At 51.9% G+C, this 20,788-nt stretch overlaps 3 protein-coding genes across 3 annotated transcripts; 2 read left to right on the top strand and 1 right to left on the bottom strand.

The window, feature by feature from the left end:
* Positions 1 to 61: 61 nt before the first annotated feature.
* On the top strand, positions 62 to 4,087 carry LOC104289875 (fibrinogen-like protein A). The gene is made up of 3 exons (XM_009888890.1): positions 62 to 65; positions 2,994 to 3,302; positions 3,459 to 4,087. Exons 1-3 carry the CDS (start codon positions 62 to 64, stop codon positions 4,085 to 4,087), a joined length of 942 nt encoding a protein of 313 aa, XP_009887192.1.
* Positions 4,088 to 5,877: 1,790 nt separating this feature from the next.
* Positions 5,878 to 7,318, bottom strand: LOC104289876 (microfibril-associated glycoprotein 4-like). The gene is given in 3 exon segments (XM_009888891.1): positions 5,878 to 6,099; positions 6,101 to 6,714; positions 7,159 to 7,318. Coding segments are annotated over 3 exon segments (996 nt in total).
* On the top strand, positions 7,317 to 15,317 carry LOC104289877 (fibrinogen-like protein A). Its single transcript, XM_009888892.1, has 4 exons — positions 7,317 to 7,410; positions 12,736 to 12,879; positions 13,847 to 13,909; positions 14,689 to 15,317. The coding sequence occupies exons 1-4, from the start codon at positions 7,317 to 7,319 to the stop codon at positions 15,315 to 15,317; spliced, it is 930 nt and encodes a 309-aa protein (XP_009887194.1).
* Positions 15,318 to 20,788: the final 5,471 nt, after the last annotated feature.

Raw genomic sequence — 20,788 nt, forward strand, 5'->3', positions numbered from 1 at the left:
GTGACTCAAAGCATATCTACAGTAACTTTCTGAACACCCCAAGTGTCCCCGTGGAGTCGGCATGGGTGAGTGTGAGCGTGGGGAGCAGGGCAGGGTGGGTTCCCCGGCCCGTGGACCCCCAGAAGCAGTGCTGGTGGAGGGGATGTTGAGAGCCTCCACCCCGGCAGTGCCACCCGTTTGCTCCCATGGATGGAGGACTTACCACAGAGGCAGGACATGACACAGGGCAGAAAGCAGGGGCAGACTCAAGGTCCATGCTGCTCCTCCCAGGGCAAGGGAGAAGGTTTGTGAGGGATGGAGCCCCCAGCATAAGAAGGACATGGACCTGCTGGAGGAGGTCCAGAGGAAGCCACAAAGATGATCAGAGGGCTGGATCACCTCTGCTGTGAGGACAGGCTGGGAGAGTTGGGGGTGTTTAGCCTGGAGAAGAGAAGGCTCTGGGAAGACCTTAGAGTCCCCTCCAGTACCTAAATGGGCTACAGGAAACAAGGGGACAGACTTTTTAACAGGTCCTGTTGCGATAGGACAAGGGATAATGGCTTTGAACTAAAAGAAGGACAATTTATACTAGCTATAAGGAAGAAATTCTTGACTGTGAGGGTGGTGAGGCACTGGAACAAGTTGCCCAGAGAAGCTGTGGCTGCCCTATGACTGGAGGGGTTCAAGGCCAGGTTGGACGGGGCTTTGGGCCACCTGGGCTGGTGGAAGGTGTCCCTGCCCAGGGCAGGGGGGTGGAACTAGATGGTCTTTAAGGTCCCTTCCAACCCAAACCATTCTATGATTCTATGACATGCAAGTCTCTGGGTCTGCCCTCAGTGCAACTCTCTGGGCTGTGTCATGGCAGAGGAGAGCTCAGGAGGGGTCAGGTTGGGGGAGAGGGAATCTGCATGCTGCCCTGTCCCAGGGAACGGGGAGCAGAGGAGGATCAGACCAGTGCTGGGTCATACTTGATGGGTGCAGACCTGCTGGCCATCCTGCAGACCCGGTCACCGCGCCGCTCTGGATGGAGGGACCGGGGTTGTCTCCACCTTGCATCACTGTGAGTGCAGCGGGGAGAGCTCCAGAGAGGCTCAGGGTCCAGGCAAAGAGAGGGCAGGTCTCTGCAAACAGGGTCTACCCAGGGCTGTGCTCAGGAGCAGGAGGGCAAAAACCTGCGGAGGGAAGGTCAGAGTAGCCTTTCCCCATGTGAATGGGTCAGTGGGGGCAAAGAAGACGCTGAACAAAGAAAAACATTGCCGCAACTCATCTCCTTGGGATGCTCCTTTATCCCAGCAGAGCAGGGACAGGTTCAGGGGAAAGGACAGGTTCATGTCTAGCAGACTGTAACTGCGCTTTAGTTCTAGCCCAGTGGAGTCATAAATCTAAGTGTAAATGTGTTAAAAATGTCAGATTGAATTTACTGGTGTATGAAAAGCATAGGTTTCCAATTGCTATCAAAGGTGCATCATTGCAAGGTGTCCAAAAGCCAGATGTTTCACAATCCAACACTGCTGTAACCCCCAGAGGTTCAGCTGTGATACCATCTTTAAATGAATGTTCAGATTTTAATTGTGGGATAACTATTATTATAATTAAGTTGAATAACATTATTATTTTTATTTGATCACAACTTGTTTTTTTTCTTTGGATTTTCCAGAGTCTAGTGGAAAGTCTGAGGGAATACCATATAGCTGTTTAGTGAGCTGGAGGGGCAGAAAGTATTCCACAAGGTTTCTGTTAAAGTTTGTGCTTAAGGATAAACACTTTGGTAAAGTTTCTTCTGATCTGCAAAGGACTCTTTTGTTATCCCTTGACTTTGCTCCCCAAATTTCCCTGGCACCTTAGGCTCTGGCACCAAGCTTGGGGACAAGAAGGAGTCCGGCTATAAGGTTCATGTCAGAAAGGCAACCCCATGCCGTCCTCGTGGGTTTGGGGTGACTTGCAGCTGTTTCACCTCACTGCAGCTGGTTCCCCGTTGCACGTTTTGCTCTGTCAGTGGGATGCTGTATTTGATTCTTATCTTGTCCCTTCCTCTCCCAGCTTCCCAGTGCACTCCTCTCCTGCTCCTTGCCTGTGTGTTGTCCCTGCCTGCCCCACATCTCACCGGGAGTGTCCAAAGACTGTCCCTCTTCAATCAATCTGTCTTGAATAACACCGTGTCTGCTTGGAACTCATTAGTGAACGGTAGGTACATGGAAGGTCTCCATCTCTGCCAGCAGGACTCAGCTAGGACCACCCCAGAGCGGGCTGTCAGGGAGGGCATCTTCCAACCCCTCAAGCTCTCAGCAGAGCCCCAGTATACCTCAAGAGAGATACATGCCCCAGCAAGTGTCACCTGCCCTTCCTCAAACGTCTGGTGGGTGTGGACATGGGACCTTGCAGTCACGGGCCTTTCTGCTCATGTGTAGGTGTGGAGAAGTCCAGAGGGTTTGCTCTGATCCTCTCCCAAAGCCAAGGCTGTCCCTCCTCACACATCCCCTGCCCTGTAGGAGGCCAGTAGGGACAGTCAGTGGGAAGGATGCAGAAGAAAGGAAGGGATCTCCTGCCACCAGCATCCCCAGCTGTTTTGCTTGTCCCATGGCTAAGAACTAGAGAAGCGGTTTTCTCCTGCGAAATACCCTTGTCTGAGGGTACTTCACCAGACTGCACCACTCCCTGTCTCACCCTCAGCCTTACTACTGGGGTACTCATGGTCCCAGGACAGCGAAACACAGCTCCTGCAGTGGTGGGAGAGGATGGCTGATGTCCACTTGGCTGAGGGAAAACATGGCAAACCCATGCCCAGTCTCTGGGGCAACAAAACACCAGAAATAGTTGGAAATGGAGGCTTCAGAAGAAAAAGGCTCCTTTCCCAGCCAGGAGTAAAGGCCCAGAGGTGTAAAGGCCTGACATATTACTGCATGGACTACACTTCTTGAGCCAGAGAATACCTCCTGATCTGGGCTCCAGCTGTCTTTGGTGTCATCCCCTGCCATTTCCAAATCTCCTCTCTACTGTTCTTTTCCATGTTGCAGGTCAGCTCCGGCTGGTGAATGGCTCCAACCAGTGCTCCGGACGGGTGGAGGTTTGGTACCGCAATGAGTGGGGAACAGTGTGTGATGACGGCTGGGACATGAGAGATGCCTCTGTGGTGTGTAGGCAGCTTGGCTGCGGAGAGGCAGTATCAGCACCAGGCAGTGCTTATTTCGGGAGAGGATCTGGGACTATCTGGCTGGATGATGTTAACTGCAATGGGGAGGAGGCGCACCTCACTCAGTGCTCACTGCGGGCTTGGGGAGACCACAACTGCGTGCACAACGAGGACGCAGGTGTAGTGTGCTCAGGTGAGGATGGTGTTTGCATGATCTGTGCTCCTCAAGCAATGCAGGTCTCGTTATCATCTCGGTCTTGTCTTGCAGAACCAGCAACAGGAAGACTATGGGATTCACTTCTATCTTGTTGCACAGGGTCTTATTAAATCACCCTCTCTCCTGCCCCAGGTTTGCCCAAGGACTGCAGTGAGGTCTCCGCTGGCAGCCCCAGTGGCATCTACGTCATCCAGCCCACAGGACTGCACCCCATCGTGGTGTACTGCGAAATGAATGTGACAGACGGGGGCTGGACGGTCATCCAGAGGAACCGGCAGAGCACGGAGATCACCTGGGCTGAGTCCTGGAGCACCTACAAGTACGGCTTTGGGAACGTGCACACCGAGTACTGGCTGGGCACTGAGTACATCCATCAGATCTCCAGGCAGAAGGTCTACCAGGTCAGGTTTGTCATCTGGGATGCTGCAAACAACACCAAGTTTGCAGACTACAGCCTCTTCAGTGTGGAAGATGAGTCCCAAGGCTACCGGCTGAGGCTGGGAACATACTCGGGGACAGCGGAGGATGCCATGGCCTCAAAAGGTCCCAGTGTTGTGCACGACAACATGAAGTTCTCCACAAAAGATCAGGATCTGGACACTTACAGTGGGAACTGTGCCTCCAGCTATGGGGGCGGGTGGTGGTACTCAGCGTGTTATTCTGTACAACTGAACGTGAAGGGGGCCATAACGTGGGGCAGCCTGTGCAACAGGAACTGCAAAGCTTCTGCCATCCTCATCAAACCCATTACCTACTGCTAGGGCTCCATCGCTGTCTGCCTGCCCTGCTTGTTGCCAGAGCAGTGTCCTGCCGGGCCCCTTTGCTGGGGGGAGTGGAGCGGGTGGTGGCAGGGCTCCCAAGAGATTCTTCTTTCACCTCTTTTGCAGAGCTCCTCTGCTTCCCTTGCTGGGTTCTTCCCCTTTGAGCTGTTTTTATTTTAGTTGCATTATAATCAGACTAACACATTGCAAACTCTGTACTTCTGAAACATACCTGCTCTGGATAATAAAATGTGCTTTAGAAACACAATGCCTGGACGAGCATCACGGGAAAATGTCCTTATTCTTAGCTGTATACATAATCAGTCCCTTTCTGTTCAAGGTTTCTGTCACCCCCTCATTAGCTGAGGTGGTGGAAGGATATTCTTTATTTCCTCGCAAATCTGAACCCCACTTTCTGGAGATGTGTCCTTGACACCTACACCTGGAGACATGTTTTCACCCATGCTGGCTCTCGGTTCAGGGGTTGTTAAAAGCTCTGGTAAAATCCCGCGTCTAAAAAAACACCTACAACCTGTAAATACCATTGCCACATCTCCAGCATGTTCGTACAGGAGCAAACAGCCATGCTGGGGCAGTTTTCTTAAGAAAAAAATCTGTGGGGTTGCAGGGAAAATATCAATGCACAGGGCATCACCCAGCACTCCCATCGCACCCAGTGCTCCCAGTGCCTGTCCCGGCAGAGTCCCACGGCAGCACGTTCACGCCATTGCCACGGGTGGTTGTGGGAACAGGGGTCCGGCTCACTGGGGATGCTGCTGTTGCCAAGCCCCGGGTGCTCCCTGGCCTCTGGCCAAAACACAGGTGTGGGTCACCCATGGCCAGCCACGTCCTGGCATGTCCCGGCCACCCAACATCACCCGCTCCAGGGTGGGGAAGCACTGGCCATGATGCAAGGCCCTGCTGCTGCCGGGAGCTCCGCGGCCCCTGGCCCCTGCTGCAGAAAGCCCAGGCTGAGGACTGTGGGGCTGCCCTACTCACCCTGGGGGTCCCCAACCCCTTGGAGCATTGAAGCATCACCCCCCAGCACACAGCCCTGGGCTGCCGAGGGACCCAGGGGATGGGGATGGGGCTCTGAGCAACCTGATCTGGTTGAAGATGTCCCTGCTCATGGCAGGGGGGTTGGACTAGATGGCCTTTAAAGGTCTTTTCCAACCCAATTTATAATAATATCATTATTATAATAATTATAATTAATGTAATTTTATGACTGCCCCAGGGATGGATCCCCCATGACATGAACCCCCCTTTTGGTGACTTGATGCCCCTCAGGGGCACCCTGACCCCCCAGCCCTTACTGCAGGATGAGGATGGGGCTCCAGCTCTTCCAGCCATGGCATGGAGCAGAGCAAGGAAAGAGCGAGTCTCAGACAGGGGATGCAGCACATGGGACCCCTCCCATGAACACAGTGTCCCCCAGCATCCTCCACGGCCCTGGGACCCCAACTCATCCCATGTGTGTGTATGTGTGTGCAGTGTCGTGGTGGCAGGTAGACACAAGACAGCACAGTCTGGCTCCAGGGTTTATTGCAGCTGATATCTCCCTCCATGGGTAGCAGAGCTGTGGGGCGTATGGGGCCCAGAGAGGGATCAGGGCCTGAGCAAAGCAGGGCTACACTGACTGCACAGGGAAGGGAACTTGCACTGTCTCCCCCTCCCCAGGACAGGAGTGGGCGCACCCACCCCAAACCAGTGCCTGTGTCCCAGTGCTGGCCAGCACCACAGCACTGGGTGAAGCTGCCAACATGCCTGGGGCTTGGGGCGATTGCTCCTCAGCCGCAGAGCTGATGTGTTTCAGCTGGTGGCGGTGAGGGAGCTGTGGGCAGCGCAGGACGTGCACCAGGGCTGGCCCAGGGCTGTTGGCAGGCACGGGAACGGGGCACTGAGCTGGGGATGGTGGCACTCCCACAGACTCCTGGGAGGCTGGGAGATGCAGCACGGTCAGCACACGTCTGTGGGTTTGACCAGGATGAGGGAGGATGTGCAGTCACCCCCTGGGCAGGTTCCTGGCCAGAAGATGTATCTCTTGCCATTGAGCAGGACATTTTGGCACTTGTCATACCACCAGCCCCCGTAGCTGTTGGCGCAGTTCCCGCTGTGCTGGTCCTGGTCCCTGTCGGCCGTGCTGAACTTCATGTTGTCGTGTATGCCCCCGTACCTGGAGTGATAGCTGGTCAGATAGTCTTCCCCACTGCCCAGGAACCGGCCCAGCCTCAGCGGGTACCCACTGGCCTCGCTCTCCACACTGAAGATGTCATACTCGGCGTAATGGGTGATGTTGGCTCTATCTTGCACAACGAAGCGGACCTTGTAGGTGCCCTGCTGCGTCAGCAGGTGCAGGTACTCAGTGCCCAGCCAGTGATCGCCCTGCACGTTCCCGAAGCCGTACTTGTAGGTGGTCCAGGACTCCTTCCATGTGATTTCAGTCGTGTAACTGTTTCTCTGGACAACAGTCCAGCCCTTGCCTTCGGTGTCCATGTCACACCACACCACCCGTGGGGGTGACCCTGCCGGCTGGATGACGTACACCCCGCTGGGGCTGCTGCTGGAAAGGTGGCTGCAGTCTGTGGGGAACCCTGCGGCAGCAGATCAAGCAAGACATGAGGGAGCTGTATTGGAGGTGGTACCGGCAGGTTATTGTGGGGTGGGGGTACTGATGCTGCTGATGCTGGATCTCACTGGGCACTCCACAACCAGTGGAACATACTGTCAATGCCTCTTATCCACTGGTGACGAGAGGGAAGAATTGCCCTGCTTTGCAGCTGAGGTTTGAATGCAGAGACCTGCTGTCTCTCTGTGGCTGCTGGCATGGAGACACTTGCACCCAGCACCCTGGAGCCTGGCCATGCTCAGGGATGTACCCAAACCTCATCCGTTGTCCCCCTGGCACCCATACTCATAGAATCATAGAATCGTTTGGGTTGGAAGGGACCTTTAAAGGCCATCTGGTCCAACCGCCCTGCAGCGAGCAGGGATGTCTTCAACAAGATCAGGTTGCTCAGAGCCCCGTTCGACCTACTCACCGCTCTGGAAGCTGTCCACACGCGCTGCGCTCACACAGAGGAGAAGCATCCCCACCACGGCAGGCAGAAGAACAAGGTCCCTCTGGAGCTGGTGTGTCCCAGCCTGGAGCCCTGGGGAGAAAAGTGCCCATCCGGTCAGGATCCCTGCCAGTGGCCCCCGGGAAGCCCGGACCAGGGGAGGTAGAGCCATGGGGCACAGGCAGAAGCAGGGGGCTCCCGGGGTGGTGGGAGCCGCAGCTTCAGTGCAGGCTCTGCCCCCACAGGTGAGCAAGGTGAAGCAAGGTGAGAAATGGCTTTGTCACTCTCCTGATCAGCCTCTCCCCTGCACCAGACAGCAACCTGCAGTCACATTTTCTCATGTTTCTCCTAAACGTGGTTCGGGCTTTTTTTCTACAGGTCTAGAGGCAAAAGGGTATTTTTATGGAAAGGCGTAAGTCTGTGTTAAGGGCATTCGGAGAAAATACTTCAAAGCACTGCAGCTGAGTTTGGTGTGTAAAACCTGGTGCTCCAGGTGCAGAGAATGCAGTCCACAGGGATGCAGGACACAACCCAGCAGCAGCAAAGTAGAAAGGAATGGCTGGGTGGAAAGGGGAGGAGTGGGACGGGCACTGGACATTCTCATCAGCTCCCATTCCCACGGTCCCCCATGGCTGTCACTTAGCTTGGTTTTCTACTTGCATCCCCTGGAGCTGTGAATGCTACAGAAAAGGAGCTGTGAGGAAGAGGAGAACTCACCCATTGCTGCAGTGCTGCTGAGCAGACACTGGGAGCCTGAGCAGTCAATCCCGCAGCTCTCAACTCCATGCTGGCCTCTGTCCCTTTATACCTGGGGCTCTCCCTACACACGCCTCCTCCGTGTGAGGATCTCAGCTTCCCTGTTTGCATGGACAAAGATAATCATTGTGTGCCCATCTGGTGGCTTCTCTTTGCTCAAGTTTACACAAAAAGGCCCTCAGGTTTCCTTTCTGAGAAAAAATAAAGTACTCCAAGCCTCCCAGCTGTGGGACGTTTATCAACTGCAATATACTGGACCTGCCCAGAAGTTAAGTCTTTTTGGAGATCTACCAACTGCTGCAGGGCAATAAAGGAACTGAAGGAGAGGGGAAAGGCAAACAGCAGGGAAGGAGTGTGAACACCAAAAGCATGGTGGAGGCTTATATCATCCAGAGATCAAAGAGGGTAAAACCTATGGGCAGTGGTTTGTCAACAGTTACCAGCTCCCAGCATGTCCCAACACTTCTGCAATGGCTGGAGGTCTGTCTTGGCCTGCTGCCCTGCAGAGAGCAGCCAAGCAGTCAGCCCCAGAGCTGGGCAGCCAACATGGTTGCCTTTTTTGCCCTCATTCAGTAGAGGCTGAGGGCTGAAGGCAGGAGCCTTTCCTAGGGGCCATTCCTGACCCTTAGATGCTTGCGGCAGCTCTGAGCAAAAATAAGCTGAGGGGGTGTCTATGCAGTACCCCTTCCCCTACACTGCCCTTCCTTGGCCCATATATCTTGGTGAGAAGAAACAGGCTCAGGAAGGCTCTGCTGACCTCCTGCTCTTCCCCACTGCATGTAGGGTGGGCATTGCCCTGGCATGGTCCAGGCTGCATGCTGTCTGGGAGAGCATCTTAAATACACTCGTGGCCAGCACATCAAGCAGCAACTACAGCTGTTGGGATCACATCTGTCAGGGGAGGTTTATCTTGTTTCATGCATTACCACAGGGTGTTTCAACAAACCCTCAGGAGTGAGTTGCAGTCTCCTCCTTGTTCCCCTCTTCTTTCAATCCCTCTTTTCCTACAGTGCACCACAAGTTCCTCACCCGTCACCTGGTGGCTGATTCTGCTGGACCCATGTTACGGCATCCCTGCTGGGCAGTTTGTGCTCCTGTGTGTCACTAGTGGTGGGTCTTTGGCTGGCTGCAGTACACTCAGTCTTCTAGAAGGTGGTGCTTCCATTGGCAGCAGGTCCCACTGGGGGAGTGAGGGCAGGGGAGGAGCGAGGAGGCAGATGCGTGTCCCCATCTGTATGGGAGGTTCAGGCCTCTCCTCTGCCTCTTCTCCCACACTCCATAATTCAGCTCCACTTGCCACCTCTGCATTTAGTGCCACAAAGATGATCCAAGGGCTGGAGCCCCTCTGCTGGGATTGTTCAGCCTGGAGAAGAGAAGGCTCCGGGGAGACCTTAAAGCTCCTTCAGTACTTAAAGGGGACTTATAAGAAAGATGGGGACAGACTTTTTAGCAGGGCCTGTTGTGATAAGACAGGGGGTAACGGCGTTAAACTAAATCAGGGGACATTCAGACCAGATACAAGGAAGAAATATTGTACAATGAGGGTGGTGAGACCCTGGCCCAGGTTGCCCAGGGAGGTGGTAAGATGCCCCATCCCTGGAGGTGTTCAAGGCCAGGTTGGACGGGGCTCTGAGCAACCTGCTCTAGTGGAAGGTGTGCCTGCATATGGCAGGGGGGTTGGACTAGGTGGCCTTTAAAGGTCCCTTCCAACCAAAACTATTCTGTGGTTCTATGATTCAGAGCCTTGGCTGGGGTAACTGCTCAAAGGCTGCCTGTGCCCCCATCCCTGCACCTCCAAGGGCCAGCAGTGCAAGGAGAGCTTGCCATGGGTTCCCTGCCACAGGGACCTTTTTACAGTTATTGAGTGAGGGTGGCCCTGCCACCCCAGTGCTCACCAGGGTCACACCCAGTGACAGACTGGCTTTGGTGCCAACCCTTGGTGCCCTGGTGGGTGTGAGGACCCAGCCCTGCCCCTGTGTGGCGTGAAGCCACAGGGCATGGAGGGGCTAGCTCAAAGGGCTGGGAAGACCCTTTTCGTCTTTTTGAAATTTCGCTGCCAGAAACCTATCAAAGACAAATGTTACAGCCCCAGGTTATCTATCAAGGGACTTTGGGAAGCTCTTGTAAAAAGGAAGGTGCTTCATTAAAAGGAAACTGCTGAGCAGCAGTAAAAGTCTAAGAACTGGATCAGGTCAAAGATATTTGTTGCTGTCCAACAACATGACAGATGTTACTGAAACATGGAGTTGGCAAGAATCCTGTTTTTTCTGTGAATACATGTGTAATTTTGGAGCTGGTAATTTTACAAGGGGCTGGTGTAGTGCAGGGGAAGATGTGTCCCTTGTTGAAAAATATCCTCCTTGCTGTACTGAAAGTAGAGTTGTTTCGTCTTGGAGGAACCCAGATCAGGGGCCGGGCAGGGCACAGCAAGGCACTGGCACAGTGGCAGGGTACACTGGCACTGGGACCTTCACCACCACCTGCCGGTCTCCTGGAGGACAGCAGAGGTGGCAATGTCAGCTGAGGATGAAGGATCTGGGGATGAAGGCAGTGTGGGGCCAAGCAACCAGCACCAGTCTTGCGGTGGCACAGCCCATGTGGGTCCCCAGAGGTGCCACAGAGCATCCTGGAGCTGGCACAGGGACATGCTATGGCAGCTCAGTGCCTGCTGGTGTCAAACCATGAATAAATACCTCACCACGGTCCTATATCTGTGTCACTGAGCTGTCAGCCAGCAATGCTGGGCTATGCCACTGCCCTTCTTAGCACTCCCCTCCCATTCCTGTGCCATTTGCAAAGCTGGCTTCAGACTGGAGTGCTCAATGTCCATGAAGCATTTATTCCACTTAACCCACAGCCACCTTGTTAATTGATTCTGCAATTGAGTCTCTGTGATGAGGGCCGCTCCCAAGGTTACCCAGAGCTGTGAAGTCAGACCTAAACCCTCCAGCAGACCCTTGGCTCCAGCACCAGCACTGGACCCCTTGGGAGGGCTGCAGGACCTGCCCCGCACCGGCACTGGGACAGCAGCTCCTGCCCACGCGTGGCTGCCCTGTGGAACCGGTTCATGGCTGAAGGCCAACACCAAGCCAGGAGGTTGCATCGCTGTGGGGGGGTCAGGGCTGGGGACGAGGCCCCTCTGCTTCCCTGGTGTGGATGGGAACCAGGGCGCAGTGTCAGAGAGCATATCCCCCTCTCGGGTGATCCACCATGCTAGGGGTGGCAGACACAGGCTGTCTAACGGACATCTCTGGCATGGCCCAGCTCACAGATGTCACCGCAGGGTTTGGCATCAAATCCCGTAAGTAATAACAACCTCAAGAAAAATCCTTATCAGGAGCATTTGTCACCTTGGTGGAATTTTGTGTGCACATCAGGTGCTGTTTGCTGAGGTTCGGAAGGGACGTCTTATCACAGAAGCGCAACAGCTGGTGCGTGAGGGCAAACAAACCACAAATTTCCAGCCCTGATGACAACTGGAGGATGAGTGTTGTGGTTTGTGTCGGCTGGCCCCACCTCACCCACCAAGCCCTATATAATGGCAGGGTTGGCCGCCCTGCTGCCAGGCCAAACCTGTTCCGCATCCCGCTCCGCAGGGTCCCCGCAGAGACGGCATGGGTGAGTGTGAGGCATGGGAGGGGAGGGGACGGCACCACAGTGCGTGACAGGGCGTCCCTGCCTCCTCTGCCTGCCTCTGGGCTTCTGCCGCCCACACTGCATCTCTACTTTTCCCACCTACCATTTCTGGCCTCGGGATGGTGGGACAACCCTATTCCTGCCGTACCTACCCTGGTCTCTGGGACCCTCCTGCTCCTCACTCTCTCTTTTCTATTCCTGACCACAGGCAAAACCCTCCTGCTCTGGGTGGTGTTGTAAAGGCAACATTTATTTAATTTATATTTGTACCAGAGCCCAAGGCACCAAAAAAAAAAAAGGGAATGGAAGCTAATTAATGCATTAATCACCCATCATCCTCATAAGTACTTCAGGGTACTCAAGCTGGGTGGGCAAGCTGTAGACACAAATCTATGGAGCTGGCCATGAACAAACTGTTGGGGAACATCCTGATCTGGTGTGGTCCAAAGGAGTCAGATTGCTCAGGTTTTCGGGTGCTGGTAGAAACCATCCTTTAAAGTGTAGAGTGCCCTGGCCCAGATGTTAACTGGGATGCACTGACCCTGCAGATGCCCTATTCATGACACGTAGCAGGGGTCTGATGCTGGGTAAACGCTGCTGGCTCCCTGCAGGGTGCTCTCCTGGCGTCCTTGGGCAGTGGGCAGCCTCCAGCCTCTGCATGGTGCCCTGGTGGGAGGGGGTAGCTCTGGGACAACTTCAGGTGAAGCCACTGACTCTCAGGGTACCGCTGGCATGGCGTCCACAACAACACCTTTCTTTCCAAGATCTCAGGTCCCCGTGCCTTCTTTATGTCTGCTGTAGTAGCTCCTGACAGTCTTCAGGTAACAGCAGTACCTACAAATCAGTGTGCCACACCGATGCTGGCTTCACATCTCCATTCTGGGGCCCAGAGCCCTTTGCCTTAGCCCAGACTACAGCCAAAGAGGATGGCCCCGCTTTCGGAAGCTACATTTTTAAACTTGTAGGTTGCAATCAAAGCCTGAGCAAAATTGTTTCTCTCTGGGGATGTATGTCTTTGCAGAATGCTTATTTTTGGAAATTGTTCTTTATACTTCTGCTGCTCAATAAAGAAAACGCATAATTAACGTGGATTTGTTCTACTCTGTAAGTTTGTCTTAACTTCTGCCGAATTTAGTTAGCCAATTCTCTTTCAGAGGGTTTGCATTTCCAGATTCACCATGTGTCTTCTTTCTCCAGCTGGTCATCACTCCAATCTTCTGTTCTTCACCTCCGTGCTGGCCCTGCTAGCCCCTCTTCTTGCTCTGGAAATTGAAAACCTGGAAAGGTTAAAAGCAAGTTTAGACGACATCACTAATCTCCCTTCAGATGAGCTCCGTCCTGGTATGCATTTTCTCTCTTACATCCCTAAACTCTGTTCATCCAAACCTCAGATGCCCTCTCCTCTCTGCACAGAGAGGGAGATGTGGAAAATAATGTTGAGGAAGGGCAGTCTCACTCAGAAATAAAAGGAGCCTGATCCAATCTCCTTCCAATTTCAGATCTTAACCAAACATCACAGGATTTGATAGTTCAACCTTCTCTGTTATTGACAAGACTGTATGTGGCAGCTTTATCTAGAGAGCTGTAGCTATTCAAAGGAAGACCTCTTTCTATGCTACCTGTAGTCCACCTGTAGCCCTGAAACTTTACAGAAATTTTTTATAAGTGACCAGCCAAAATGCTTTCTGAAGCTTGCATGTGGTTAAATGATGTAATAAACTCGTCACGTCACTGACAGAGGTCACACCACTGGAGACTCTCAGGGAACACTATCTTATGAGGATGAGTGTTGTGATTTCTCTTTAAAGAGAGCATTGCTATCCTACATGCTTTGAGCTCCTTTTCCTCTCTGACAGTTTCTGAAGCTCTTTATGAATTGAATGAACACAGAAATCCCTTTAGCCACCACTGAGAAGCAATGCAGATTTACAGCACCATCCCTCAAGAGTTTAATCTTGGTCTGAACCACGCACTCTGGTTTCTTCTCGATCCTTCTTCTCTAACAGCATCTCCTGGTACTCATCGCTACTACTCGGACAGGTGGTCCGCTCCATGCAACTCTGTAAAGCCATAACGCTGAGTGGACCAAATAGGTACCTGCTCAATGGCTGCAGTGTTACCCTTCCTAGTATCTTATCCCTTTAAAGAGTTTACAACCAAAAAAATACCATATAGGAAGACAAATGGCATTGTTAAAGTTCCCTACAAAAAAACTAGTGCTGGGAATAACAGCCTGTGGATGCTGGAGTTCCCTCTGGGCTGTGGCACAGGGCTGCTCTTCTCACTCTTTCTGTTTTTCCCAATGCAGATGAAGAGGGAGAGAACATGCGGCAGAACAGAGCCAGTGACACTCAGCGGACAGTGCAGCACAGTAAGTGCCCCGCCACCCTGCAGGGAACAGGGAGAGGTGTAGGCGAGGAGGATCCAACAGCGGTGGGTGGGCAACAAACCCAGGGATCACTCGCCTCAGCTCCTCTTCACCCTCCTCCACGTGCTCCTCCACAGCATGTGCCAAGGCCACTCGGACATCACTCGTTACTGGGGATAGCTTCACACTGAACTATGCCTGACAAGATCCTAAAGGACTTTGCAACCATTACTTATGTGCCACAAGTCCTCTTCTCTGCTGTGGAGCTCTGCACAGGGCAAGCAGAGGACATGCCTCCCAAGCAATGCTTGCTGGGGTTACGCAGCTGGCCACGGGGTCTAATGCCAAGGGAATGAGGTTTTCTCCTTCCTGACCCCAGGGATGCAGTGGATTCCGGGGCTGCAGGAACAGCTCATACACTCAGTTAAGCTTCTGCATAACTATGTAATAAGAGCCCTCACCAAGCCAAGCTTGTATCATTATGAGGGAGGATAAACATCTGAACACTGGGAAAGCCTGAGGAAACCAGAGGCTGAGCCAGAAGGAGAAGCAAATTCTATGCTTATACCTTCAAAACATATGCATATTCTCTTAATCACTGTATTTCCCTTACAGGGAAAATTTGATTTTACACTTACAGTAGGAAGCACAGTAGTAGAAATTTTACTACTGTGGCAAAATCCCACATCTGTCCATTTCTAGAAATCCCTCTCACAGGGCCAAGACGAGCAGACTGGGGTGTTGCTGTGTCTATTGGTTCTCCATGTTCTCTCCTGCCCCAGGTTTGCCCAAGGACTGCAGTGAGGTCTCCGCTGGCAGCCCCAGTGGCATCTACGTCATCCAGCCCACAGGACTGCACCCCATCGTGGTGTACTGCGAAATGAATGTGACAGACGGGGGCTGGACGGTCATCCAGAGGAACCGGCAGAGCACGGAGATCACCTGGGCTGAGTCCTGGAGCACCTACAAGTACGGCTTTGGGAACGTGCACACCGAGTACTGGCTGGGCACTGAGTACATCCATCAGATCTCCAGGCAGAAGGTCTACCAGGTCAGGTTTGTCATCTGGGATGCTGCAAACAACACCAAGCTTGCAGACTACAACCTCTTCAGCCTGGAAGATGAGTCTCACGGCTACCGGCTGAGGCTGGGAACATACTCAGGGTTGGCAGGGGACGCCATGACCACAAACAGTGCTTCCACTGTGCACGACAACATGAAGTTCTCCGCAAAAGATCGGGATCTGGACACTCACAGTGGGAACTGTGCCTCCAGCTATGGGGGCGGGTGGTGGTACTCAGCGTGTTATTCTGTACAACTGAACGTGAAGGGGGCCATAACATGGGGCAGCCTGTGCAACAGGAACTGCAAAGCTTCTGCCATCCTCATCAAACCAGCTTCCTACTGCTAGTTGCATTTTCATTTCTTTTCTGTCCAACCTGAGGCTAATTCTGGCTCTGCAAAGAGATGGAAAAAGGCAAAACATGTAATGGCCAAACCTAGTGTCCTACGGGGTCTTTGCTGAGGTTGGTCATATCCTAGCTACTGAAGAAAAGACAGCATCTTCCACTTCTTCTCCCTCCTGTAGATTCCCTCTACTCCTCAACTGTGCCTTTATCCTTTTGTTCAGGATAGTCTCTTGCAAAATCTGGAGTCTCCAGATCTGTAGAGTGCTTCAGATAATACATGAAATGGCCAAACACTAGTGGATCTATATGGCTGTGTAAGTTAATTCACATCCTTAACTTCACGCAAACTACCTAATTTTCACTTGCTGAGGATCTTCCTCAAGATTTTAATGTGCACAGTCAAATTCCCACTCTGTACCTTCTACATTGCAGGCTTAATAGTTGTTAAATATTCAAATAAACCTGTATTCAAAAAACTGTCTCAATTGTAAAAGTCTATTTCAAATCTCTGAAGTGCTCACAGAGGTTAATGTGTTAGAGGGTTTCCACCACTGAAGCTCAGCTTTCCTGTAGGACAGACATTGGGGACTGCAGGGCACGAGCAATGCATAAGTAAGTCTTAAAACAGCACATGCAGGCTTCTGCGTTTGCACACAGTAGTTTTGTGCAAGCTTAGGAAATATAAAAGGATTTTCACTTTTCTCAGCAACAGTGAGGTTTAGGTTTTGCTGTCCATGCAACTCACATCCCTAAGCGCCGTGGGGAGTCCATCTCCTGAGCCAGGGCCACAATGACTTCCAAGAGATCACACGCGGAGGAAAGGCACCACCCTGCCTTTGCTATTTTGAAACTGAAAAGAGATTTCAAAGTGCAGTAAAATTTCTGTGTGGAAAGACCTCCCATCTCCTGCAGTCCGTCCCTCCAGCATCTGCAGAACTGTTGCTCACAGGCCGGGTATTTTGCTGCTGTATCAGCCAGTGTGGTGGTTTGCAGGTGGGCACTGCCAGCACTCCCATTGCTTACCACAGGGTGACTTCCACAGCCACCACCTGCAGAGAGGGGAAGCAGGATGAGTCCATCCATGCCCTAATGTTCCCCCGGCAGGAGGTTGTGACCTGGAAGCCCTCAAGCCCAGGCCGTGCAAAGGAAGCAGCCTGCCCTCAAAAACGTCTGCACCACCCCTTGGTCCTGTGCCTGGACTTTCTAACAGCACACCCAAAACACTGCTCAGGCTTTCCAAGAGCTGAAACACACAAAAGACTGCAGGCTTGACAAAGAAAGGCTGCAGGCTTATCACAGTTCATGTATGGCTAGCATGTCCCAGGAAAGGTGATATATATGAGGTGTTTTACGTCCTTAGGGACTTTAAGACTGCATGAGAGGTCTTGTTTGTGAAGGAGGGATTCAGGTCTGAGCAAAGTGAGGGAGCACAGGAAGGGCTCAGAAGAGCTCTGGCACAAGGTATCAGCAGGTAAGCGATCAGACCAACGTTTGCCTTGAGTTATGTCAGGACTCAACATTACAGCTCAGAAAATGCCGAGGTCTTCAAGATACATCATCTCTACCGGGGTCAAGCCTACGGACACACCAATTCTGTCACTGACCATCAATGCAAAACAACATTTCCCACAAAAAACATGGCTTTACATTTTTCTTGAAAGGATACGTTTCCTTCTTTGAGGGAAGAAGCACATCAGCAGATACCGTCCATTTCAGCTTCCAGCCACTGTGGTATCAATGTTCTACAAATGCCTACAAAGGCATGTGAATTTTAGAGTGCCTTTGGCTCAGTGAGATGAGAGCTGCCTTTCTCATAAATGGAGAAAGATAGGCTAGCGAATAAAAGTTGGTGAAAACAAATCTTTTATTATCTTGTTATGCTTGTGGGGGATTTTTTTACACTATGGTTTTACGGACTCTGCGTGTCTGCCTCTTACAGAGGCATTTCTCTCCCTGCCTCCTACCACCCGCTGTTCAGGCCCACTTTGCAGTGAGTCATGAGGTGCGTGACAGGCAAGAGGAGGCAGCTGCCAGCTCAGAACGAAGCCTACACTCAGTGTAGGAGATAATGACTTAAATAAAATGTTCTCAGCTGACAAACTTGGGAATTCCTTGTTGCATTTAGAAATCTTTGTTTGGCTAACTGCCTTGCCTTAAGACAGAATTGGAGACATGATTAAAGTGACCCTCCGCTAATGCCCACCCCTCCAGGAGCTGATGTACCTGTGGTGCACCCCTCATATGGGGGAAGGCGGCAAAGAGGAAGCAGCACCCTCTGTGTCCCCATCAGCCCCTTCCCCTTCCACTATGTGAAGGAGGATACCATCAGGCATCCCATCCTCGCAGTTGGGTCTCCTTAGCTGGATGCAGAAAAGTCTCTTTTGTACCATGTCCTCTTGTTTTCCCTAAAGAGCGTTATTCCTAAACAGCTTTTTCTACAAACTCAAGGACAACTAAACTGGTGAGGGGTCTGGAGCACATGCCTTATGAGGAGCAGCTGAGGGAACTGGGGGGGTTCAGCCTGGAGAAGAGGAGGCTGAGGGGAGACCTTCTTGCTCTCTACAGCTCCCTGAAAGGAGGGTGCAGAGAGGTGGGAGTCGACCTGTTCTGTCAAGTAACAGGTGACAGAACAAGAGGAAATGGATTCAAATTGCGCCAAGGGAAGTTTAGATTGGATATTAGGAAGAATTTCTTTACTAAAAGGATCATCAGGCATTGGAACGCGTTACCCAGGGCAGTGGTGGAGTCCCATCCCTGGAGGGATTTAAGGGTTGTGTAGATATAGTGCTCAGGGACATGGTTTAGTGGTGGCTTTCTCAGTGTTAGGGTAATGGTTGGACTAGATGATCTTACAGGTCTTTTCCAATCTAGGAGAGCCTGTGATTCTGCAATTCTGTGATTCTGTGTGTCCTAAGGTCTCTTTTGCTGTCTCTGGAGAAGCTCAGACAGACTGTCCCGTAGTAACAGACATGCAGTGTGGCAAACTAGCCCTCTCCAGCAGGGTCCCCCTTCTGGGCAAGCAAGCTAGCATCCATCACCATCATGAAATGCACTTAAAATGCAAAGGCGTTGTCCAGAGAAGTGATTTGAGAAATGAAGTCTCATTGCTAACACTTCTCCTGGTCCCCAGAGGGTGCTGTTGCCCCAGGATTTGCCAGGAAGCTTACAGGGTGAAGGAAGTGTTGTAGGCGAGGAGAGCCCAGAAATACTGCCCAAGAAGTCCAGGTACAGACTGCAATTTTCTCTTCCATGTTCGTTGCTCTATCCTCCTGCTGCAAGGAGTGCTGAGAGCCCATCAGCACGGGCTATACCCACAGGAGAGTGTGAGCAAGGCCATCTGAGAAAAAAAGCACCAAGAATCACATTGCGTGGATACACAACAGAAAATTTATTTCCATGCAGAGGGAATACAATCACCTGTGTCTGAACTAGGGTTTCCTAGCCTGTTCCAAGGGATTTAATTATATGGGATGCTACCATCTCTTTTGGAAATGGTCTTCTGCCTGCTGGAGAACATAGCTGTGTTTCCAGTTCCTAAATTTGCCTTTTGTGGGAATGTCTCTCTCCTTCATTTCACAGCAACCTGGTCGCATCCTGCCCAGATCGACAAATCCAGCTCCATGGCCACCCACACGCTCAGCGCAAGTGAAGGTTGGCCCTATTTACAGGTAGAGAAGCAACGCACTGTGGGCATGATATGGCAGCACCACCACAACTGGGACTGTCACAGCTGTGACAAGTGGCAGTCCTCCCCAGCTGGCTGGGGACAGAGTGCTTCCAGTAGCAGAGAGAGATGGAAACAGGGCCAGATCCACATGGTGAATCACACATCTTCACATTTTAAGAGCAAAAGCCACCAGCGATTCTGACAAAGCCATTCTCCTTCACCTGCTAGTTCTCGTTAAGGCCAAATTTCACTTTCACTGCTCATAATCATGAGGTCTATGTTTCTAGCAGCAATGTGAGGAGAGAACCTGGACTTCACACGATCCAATGTGAATCATACAGAAGCCACTTTATTGATATTCTACTGTCCCTTATATACAATTCATCTATCCCTGCACGCGTTCACGCATTTGTTCATTGGTTAATAGTCCTCTACACAAGGCGAGCATGCGACTCAACTTCTTTCCTGATTGGTTCGTATAATCTCTGTTTTTCCACCTGCTCGTCCAACTCCTCTAGGCTTGTTTTCTCAATTCATGGTGAAACAATCACTGTCGCTCCTGTTTTTCTCTCCTCAAGGTGACTTCAAGGATGAGGGCCTACAGCCAGTCTGCTTTGTCGCATGGCTGGTTCAATATATGTCCATTGTCTCTTAAGTACGCTCCCACAGGAATGCTGTGCTTTATCTGACCCTATAGCCATGCCTTCCCCAAGCAGTCCCCAGAGCCCTTTCTGGTGATGTGCAAAGATCATGTGAGGTGACCTTCTCACATACATGGTACTTGGCCACACCAAAGGAGAGCTTGCCTTGGCACCTGGACCCTTCAGTGACTTTGGAGTCTGCCTTAAATCTGATCCCCACAACACAGCACCGAGCCAACAGGCTGCAGTCTTGGTGGCAAAACTGCACTAGTACCTCCTGCTTCCACCTCCTCCAACCTCTACTAATTGAGCTCTGGGGCAATAATGGCTTTTGGGATAGTCGTTGCCATTTTTTTTTGGTTACAGAAAATTCTAAGAACCATCTTAAGGCAACAACAGGCACATTGTAACTGGTTCTGAGCCATTTGGGGTGTGCACGGTTTTTTCTGCAGCAATTTGGAGATCCAGCCTTCCCAAATGAACGTTTTCACAGCAAGACTGCAGATGACCATATACCATGCAGATACCATCATGGCACTGGAACTTGCCATCACTTATGGGTCCTTGGCCTCTGACGTGGTGTTCCATCTCAGCAACACCTTTGTCAGGAGTTCCTTCCTACCACCTGTGGCCTCACACAGCAGCACTGAGGAGGGCTTGGGTGTTCCCAGAAATGAAGGGATGGCCATGCCAGCTCCTGTTGAAGAGCCTCATCTCCAGAGTGAAGTGAGTACAGTGAGCCCATGACAAGAGATTTTAGTCTCTTCTTCCATTCTTCAACTGCCTTGATGAAGAAAAGCCAGTGACCCCATGGGAAATCTGGCAAGACCATCAGCATGGCACCATCTCCTTCACTCACCCCTTCAAAGCAAGAGCCACTGCAGGCACTACTGGTTGGACTCCATCTATGTTTCATGTGCCAGCACCCTGCAGTCCAATCCTTTAGCTTTAATCCAGCTGTCTCTGTTGATCAACATTTTGTGTCAGGCATGGAGCCTACCTACAGGAATTTTATCCGCTTCCTCATGGAAAATGTGGGCCTCAGAATTGTCTTCTCGGAAATGTGGTGAGCTTGCACAAGCAGGGAGGATGGGTTTCAGGAATACAGATCCTAGGCTATTTTCTCCTACTACTACATTGGAAGGGGAGAGGGGGGAGCGGGTTG

Source organism: Charadrius vociferus, unplaced genomic scaffold (assembly GCF_000708025.1).
Source record: "Charadrius vociferus isolate BGI_N301 unplaced genomic scaffold, ASM70802v2 scaffold636, whole genome shotgun sequence".
Lineage (NCBI taxonomy): Eukaryota > Metazoa > Chordata > Aves > Charadriiformes > Charadriidae > Charadrius > Charadrius vociferus.